Source organism: Colobus angolensis, unplaced genomic scaffold (assembly GCF_000951035.1).
Source record: "Colobus angolensis palliatus isolate OR3802 unplaced genomic scaffold, Cang.pa_1.0 Scaffold99, whole genome shotgun sequence".
In the NCBI taxonomy this organism is placed as follows: domain Eukaryota; kingdom Metazoa; phylum Chordata; class Mammalia; order Primates; family Cercopithecidae; genus Colobus; species Colobus angolensis.
This window is the reverse complement of record NW_012123931.1, coordinates 3,216,662-3,224,521: the sequence shown is the minus strand read 5'-3', so window position 1 is coordinate 3,224,521 and position 7,860 is coordinate 3,216,662. Positions and strand designations below refer to the sequence as shown.

The 7,860-nt window shown below is 47.3% G+C and overlaps 1 protein-coding gene across 1 annotated transcript in view; it reads left to right on the top strand.

Annotated features, from left to right (window-relative positions):
- The first annotated feature begins 2,024 nt into the window (after positions 1 to 2,024).
- Positions 2,025 to 7,860, top strand: part of SCAMP5 (secretory carrier membrane protein 5) — a 10,185-nt gene continuing 4,349 nt past the window's right edge. Inside the window, exons 1-3 of the mRNA XM_011932883.1 lie at positions 2,025 to 2,067; positions 3,930 to 3,983; positions 4,798 to 4,926. Of these exons, the coding sequence (XP_011788273.1) occupies positions 3,977 to 3,983; positions 4,798 to 4,926 (136 nt within the window). The 5' untranslated portion in view covers positions 2,025 to 2,067; positions 3,930 to 3,976. The remainder of the gene's footprint in view (positions 2,068 to 3,929; positions 3,984 to 4,797; positions 4,927 to 7,860) is intronic.

Here is a 7,860-nt window from a genome sequence, read left to right as displayed (position 1 = left end):
CTCGGCCTCCCAAAGTGCTGGGATTACAGGTGTGAGCTACCGTGCCTGGCCATGTTTATATTTTTTCTAGAGACTGGGTCTTGCTGTGTTACCCAGGCTGGTCTTGAACTTCTGAGCTCAAGCGATCCACCTGCCTTGGCATCTCAAAGTGCTGGGATTCCAGTCATGAGCCACTGCACCCAGCCTGTTTGCAGTTGTTTTTGCCCTTGAGGTTTATCTTTCTAAAAGAACACAGAATTACTGTGATCAAAAGTTACTTGGGCCTTTTTTTTTTTGTCTGTAAGATTGTTAGCAATTTAAAGTATAGTTAGCTTGATTTGTTTTTGTTTCAGTTTTAGGGTTTGCTTTTCTTTTTGGTTTATGTTTTTGAAATATAGAAGTCATTTTATGTGTATAAGTATATTAAAAAAGCTTATTAACAAGTATGTAAAGAATAGAAGTCTCTCTACTAATCCATTACTTTCTGGTTGATTCTTCCTGTGTTTCTTTTGCAAAAATAAGCAAATTCGTATGTGCATTTTTACTTCCCCTTTCTTACATAAGGGGTAGCATATGATTTACACTTTTCGTCCTCTGCTCTTTTTTTTTTTTTTAAACTTAATATATCCTGGAAAGCATTCCACAGCAGTTTACTGAGCTCATCTTTATTTTTTATTTATTTATTTTATTTTTTTGAGACATGGTTTCACTCTATCACCCAGGTTGGAGTGCAGCAGCGCAATCTTGGCTCACTGCAACCTCCACCTTCTGGGTTCGAGATTCTCCCACCTCAGTCTCCTGAGTAGTTGGGATTACAGGCTCATGCCATCATGCCCGGCTAATTTTTGTATTTTTTCGGTAGAGATGGGGTTTCACCATGTTGGCCAGGCTGTTCTCAAACTCCTGACCTCAAGTGATCCTCCTACCTTTGCCTCTGAAAGTGCTGGGATTACAGGTGTGAGTCACCGTGGCTGGCCTCTTTTTTTACATCTGTGTAATACTCTATTGTATGATGCATCTCGTATATTTAAATAGTCACATTTAGGTTGCTTTCAGCATTTTGCTAATGCAAGTAGTGTCATGTTGAATAACGTGTGTGTTTGTCATTTCTTATATCTGGGTAAATGACTAACAGGATCAGGATTATTAGGTTAAAAGGAAAATATATTCTTATTATCTTCTCTTCCTTTTCTTTAACATGAAAGGTTTAACATACAGACTGTTGTACATCTTGCTTTTTTTAACTACTCATGTTTTTGGAGATTTTTCCATATCAGTACCCAGAGAACCTCTTTCTCTTTTTAAAATTTTTAACAGCTGCAGAGCATTTTTTAAAATAGCTGCAGAACAGTCCATTGTATGACCGTACCATTGGTTTAATCAGTCCCTTATTGATGGTTTCTAATCCTTTGTTATTCAAAACGGTGCTGCAATTAATGCACCTGTGTATGGATATTATTTCTTGATTGTCTCTATCATACCCTTCTCTTTTCTTTTTGTGGCAGATGTTACTGGGTTTTTATATCTGCATTTGATCCCATATCACAAAAGGGCCCAGAAGATTGTAATTGCCTGACAGAGGAATTTGACTGGAATGCTAGAAGTTTTTTTATGTGTGTGTGTGTGTGTGTGATTGTTTTTCCTTTGAGACAGTCTTGCTCTGTTGCCCAGGCTGGAGTGCAGTGGTACAATCATGGCTCACTGCAGCCTCCACTTCCCAGACTCAAGCAATCCTCCCACTTCAGCCTCCTGAGGAACTGGGACTACAGGCACGCACCACCGTGCCTGCCTAATTTTTTATTTTTTGTAGAGATGGAATCTCACTATGTTGGCCAGACTGGTCTTGACCTACTGGTCTCAAGTGATCCTCTTGCTTCAGCCTCCCAAAATGATGGAATTACAGGTGTGACCCACTGCGCCCAGCCTGAAGTTTTTATTTTAAAGCAAACTTCTCATGGAAGTCTAACACATAGGAGATTGCACAAGTTGTAACTGTATGCTTGGAGAATGTTCACAAAATCTACCTCTGTGTATCCAGCACCCCTACCAGGAACAGATGCCGGGCCTCCAGTCGCTGCCCCATCAAGGGTAATACTGTCTTGACTTCTAACACCATAGATTAGTTTTTCCTGCTCTAAAACTTTAAGCAAATTTCTGCCCAGCTTTTAAATGTTGCATTGCCTTAGCACTTGGTTGTGGACCATTTTCTGTTGTTGACTATATAAATGTCCACCAAAGTTACTGTTCTAACAAGGTGATTGCTGCTTGGTTTCCTTGGCATTAACTTGCCAATGATTACTTAGCATGGGTCAACCAGGCCTGCTGCTGAACTTGCAGGAGCAGAGCATGTTTGTACACTCCAGATTCCTATAAGACGCCCTGTCCACGTGTCCCCCAGTGTCTCATATCCTGCATGTCCATAGCACACGCTGCTTGTCCTCCCCTGGAACCTCTGCCTGGTCTCACACAGGCTTGTCATGATGGATTTCCACCATCCACTTGGAGTTAAGTGGGCAGGGAGTCTTCCAATTGCTCCCTTTCCCCTACTCCTTAAAACCACCTCAAGACCCCTTCAAACTTGTCTCCGAAGGGTCTCAGGGAACACAGCCTGCCTACTTTGCCTCTCTAGCCTCATCTGCTGCCCCCTCATTTGCATTCTACTTTGGCCATAGTGGCTTTCTTTCCCTTATGATAGGTGGCTCATGCCTATAATCCCAGCACTTCGGGAGTCCAAAGCAGGAGGATTGCTTGAGGCCAGGAATTTGAAACCAACTGTGCAACACGGCAAGACCTCCTGTCTACAAAATATTAAAAAATTAGCATGGTAGCCTGTCCCTGTAGTCTAGCTACTCAAGAGGCTGAGGCAGGAGGATTGGTTGAGCCCAGGAGTGCCACTTTACCCCAGCCTGGGTGACAGAGTGAGACCCTGTCTGAGAAAAAACACAAGTGTGAAGCTCCTTCCTAGTGAGGAATTGTCCCTGTAGGATGCTTTCCCATCTGCCTGGAAGGCTGTTTTGCCCGGGGAACTCCTCTTCTTTCTTCAGGTCTTTACTACCACTTGTATTTAATTTCGCTGAGGCTGGGTGCAGTGGCTCATGCCTATAATCCTAGCACTTTGGGAGGCTGAGGCAGGTGGATTGCTTGAGCCTAGGAATTCAAATTAGCCTGGGCAATATGGCGAAACTCAGTCACTATAAAAAAATGTAAAAATTAGCTGGGCATGGTTCATGCCTATAGTTCCAGCTACTTAGGAGGCTGAGCTTGGAAGATCATCTGAGCCTGGGGAGGCTGAGGCTGCAGTGAGCTGGGTTTGTACCACTGCACTCCAGCCTGGGCAATAGAGAGAGACCCCATCTCAAAAATTAAGTTTTTTTAATTAAAATAATTTAATTTCCCTAACTCCCCAGAACAGATTAGATCACCGTGACATGCTATGTATGTTTTCACGGCAGCTGTGCTTGCCTTTTATATGATTTACTGCAGAGGTGATTGACTGTTTCATGGGGAGAGCAGGGACCGCATCTGTCTTGCTCATTCTCTCTTCCAACACCGTGTAAGTGTCTTAATAAATGAACAAAGGCAAAAGGAGTGAAGGGAGGCTAGCCTGTGACCAAGGCTGAGGCTCAGTCTGTAATTCAAGGTCAAGGAATAGAATGTCACTTGGCTTTCCCTATATGGGATCCCCTCCCAGGTTCCTTTCCCATCCTTGGATGGGGTTTTCGGAGGGTAGATTTTGTGCCTTGAGGCAGAGGGCGGGAGCAGCTGGGAAGGTGCAGCTGGTGGAAGGGTGGCTCTGGGAGGAGGGGAGCTGCCTCCATTGTGTTCACAGCACTGTGGGAGTATGTGCTGGGTCCTGTCCTGGGGAGCTTGCTACCCAGATGGGGAGTAGAGAGGGACTGGGTTGAGTGTGGCCCTGATCTCATCCTTCTCTGGCTTTTCTTTCCTTTCAGTTCAGGACAAGAGGTGTGGGCAGGCCAGTGGGCCGACTGGTACCATCATGGCAGGTAAGGAGAGGGGCAGGCTGTGTGGGTAGGACATGACAGCACAGCGTGGATGGCCCTCTTCCTGGTCCCCTTATCTCCCCTAGTCTTTGGAGGCCAGGTTCTTTCTATCTTACTGTCCGTAAGCTTTCCCCACTCTCTCCACTGAGGCCTGTCTGAGAACCTCAACATGATATTGTCTAGCCCTGTGTCCGATCTTTGGCCCTAGGGACCAGGAATTGAGTACCTTGATGTCCTTGTCTTACTGTCCATCTGCCTGATTAGTTGCCCCCCTCCCCTCTGTCTCTATTGCTTTCTAATACTCTGAGGCCTTTTTTTATCTGGTTCAGAAGGCTCAGAGGTATAGAATGCCAAAGTTGGAGGGAACTTTAGGAACCGTGTAGCCCAGCCCCGACTCCAGCAGATAAACTGAGGTCTAGAGAGGGGCGATGATTTGCCCCAGAGCACAAATGCTGAATGGAGGCTGGAACCCACATCTGTAGATTCTCATGCATCCTGCTTCCTCTGCTTGGAGCTGCCCCCACTGAGAGGGTGGCACCTTGAGGCCCCGAGACAGTGTCACTCAGAATTAAAAAACAATAAATGCTGTCTGTCAAGGTGACATTGTTTTTTATTCTGAGTGACACTGTCTTAGGGCCTTTGGCTACTTTGGGATCATCTCAGCTGACCTGGGGAGGTAGGGACAGCTGAGTGGGGAAAACAGAGTGGCCAGTGGCCACAGGGGCCAATAGGGCAGCGCAGCCAGGGAAATGATGAGCGTCTTGGATTGTCAGGGGAAAGACTGGAGGTGATGTTGTGCAATGTGTCTCATCCACAGAGAAAGTGAACAACTTCCCACCATTGCCCAAATTCATCCCGCTGAAGCCATGTTTCTACCAAGACTTTGAGGCAGACATTCCTCCCCAGCATCTCAGCATGACCAAGCGCCTCTACTACCTCTGGATGTGTGAGTGCCATGGGATGGGGGTGGGCCAGGGTGACTGGGGGAGGAAGGAAGACTGGGCGTGCTGGGCAGCAGGATGGGGTGCCCACAGGCCCGACTGTCCTTCAGTCCCACTTGTGGCATATGCATGGACCATAAGTCTTCCCCTGCCAGGCTCCCAGAGGCTTCTTCCATGGGCCACCTCCCCGACTGGGCCTCAGTTTCCATCAACCTCCCCATCTAGGCCTCTCCTCCCTTCCTTCCCCTCCACCCTCCTTTCACAGAGCATCTGGACGGGGGTCCCTCTCTGCAGTGTAATCCCTGCCTTCTTGCTTCCCCTTTCCCTTCCACTGGAATAACTTTCCAGGGAACATCTGGGGACTGTCAGGACCTCAGGATTCTGGATTTGGAGAGGAATCCTTCCCTCAAAACTTTATTTGTCTTGCTTTCTGTGGAAGATTGCTCAAAGAGGAGGATTCAACTGGGAGTTGGGAGCTGTGGGGTCATGTTCGCCTGGTCACTGTGCTTCCCAAGCAGCAGGTTCCTTATTTGTAGGAAGAGAGTATTGGTTTGGCGATTGCTGTGGTTCCATGCAGCTCTGTGTTGGGTGGTCTGTACCTATAAGAGTCTAATGTCAGGCACAGTGGTTCACACCTGTGATCCTGGCACTTTGGGAGGCTAAGCCAGGAGGATCACTTGAGGTAAGGAGTTTAAGACCAGCCTGGGCAACACAGCAAGACCCCTGTCTCTACCAAAAATAAAAAAAAGAAATTAGGCCTGTGTGGTGGCTCACACTTGTAGTCCGGCTACTCAGGAGGCCAAGGCAGAGGATCCAATGAGCCTAGGAGTTTGAGACCAGTGGGGGCAACATAGCAAGACCCCATCTCTTAAAAAAACTAGCTAGGAATAGTGGCACTTGCCTGTAGTCCTAGCTACTCAGGGGACTAAGGTGGGAGGATCACTTGAGCCCAGGAGTTCAAGGCTGCAGTGATCTATGATCATGCTACTGCACTCCACCCTGGGTGACAGAGTAAGCGCCTGTCTCTAAAAAAATAATTAAATAATCTAGAATTCTTTATTTAGAAAACCTTAACATCAGTGTCCTAAGGTTTTAAGGTTGAGAGTGTAAAGGCCTCATTTCTGGTGATCTGCAGCAGGTGGTGGGAAAGGTGTCTTCTTGGGGGAATGGGACTTGGCTGTGCTGAGGTTGGTTAGAAGGTACCTCTTAGGCATGTGAGGGGAAGGCAGGCTGGCTATCCTGTGCTGGGTGTGAACCCCAGGAGCCAAAGATACCCGCAGTGTGACTGCAGTTGGATTCTGCTATGTGTGACATTGCCCTCAGTGAGGCCTGCACTTAGCTGCCTACCTCGGCAGATGCTTGCACATGCCAGGAAGGTGGTAAAATATACTGTCTTTGCAGCAGGTCCCTCATGGCATGGTAGGAAGAGGATGGGGCAAACAGAGTCCGTTTCAAGGCCTGGCTTGGCCTTTGAGTGAAGAAGGGATCTCCTACCATGTAACCTGAGAGAAGGGGGGATGGGACAGGTGTGGGTAAGTCTATAGATGTTGGGAAGCAAATGAGGAGGTTACCTCTGATGGCTTGCATTTTTTCCATCAAATATGATGTAGTGGGGAGAGTGGGCTCAGAACGAGGCCATGGCCATGTTTGTAGACAGAGAGTGAGGACACTCTCCAAAGAAACCTGGCCCCTGAGATTTCTGGGCCACACACAAGGTCCATTTGAGGTTGGCTGATGTGAATTTATAGTCCTGCCAGTCTTCCTCGTGGGGTCCCCTTTTTTCTCAGTGACATTCAGCTCGGGTACACATGAGAATTATGTTCATCTAGGGTGAGTGTGACCAGAAGACAGGGCAGGAGAGGGAATAAGAAAGTGAGTAATGAATTATGGAATCTAAGCTGGATAGGGGGAAGAGTGAAGAGAGACAGAAACTGATGGCTAGAGAGAGAGAGGGGCTAAGCCCATGGGTATCCATTCCAGAGAGGAAGCAGAGTAATTGCAGCGGAAGTGTTTGAGCAAGGGAGCTGGGGACAGGTTGGACTAGGGAGGGATGTCAACCAATGTAATAGGTTAGTGTCTTTTCTATATAAAGAACAAATAAAATCAGTTTTTAACACCAAGCCTCCAGGAGATTTTGGGACAATGAACGGGGATAGAGGAAATACAGCTGAATGTACAGGAAAAAATGCCCACTCATTATGAGGGACCCTGAGATGGGTGACATGGTGGTCAGGCCAGGCGTGTGGGTCACTGTCTGACCTGGGCTCTGGGAACTCCACTCCTGGGAACATCTCATCCAGAAGCTGGATTTAAGGGCTATAAATATCTCCTTAAGTCCTCAGAAGGCACTCGCCAGGTGCTTTACTCCCAAGGAAATGTATATAACCCTTGAGGTGCTTAAGAGTTTTATTCAGAAGACAGGACCACAGATGCCTGGCTGTTTGAGGCCATGATTGAGCCCTCCTTCGTTTGTTTGTTCAGCAGGTCTTTGTGGACTTAGCTTTGTTTTCAAGAAAGGGAGTGCCCTGATGTTAGATAATGATGTGCGGCACAGACCTGGGTGTGTGTTAGTACCAGCATCACTTTTATCTGTAAATCTTTGAGGTCCCTGCTGGCCATGACTCAGTGACACTGTGCCTCCTAGTTCAGATAGATGAGGTGGGGACAGAGGAGGGAGAGCCTGGGTCCTGTTCTTGGGGAACTTTTAGTCTGGTTGATGGGCTAGGATTTATATCTGGGGAAACTTGAGAGCAGCCCAGGTCAGTAGAAGGTCAGAGGGATGGGAGATGATGAGGTTGTAGTAGCAAAGGAAGACTTCTTCAAAGAGCTGGCATGAGAGTTATCTAAGAAATAGATTAGGCCGGGTGCGGTGGCTCAAGCCTGTAATCCCAGCACTTTGGGAGGCCGAGACGGGCGGATCACGAGGTCAGAAGATCAAG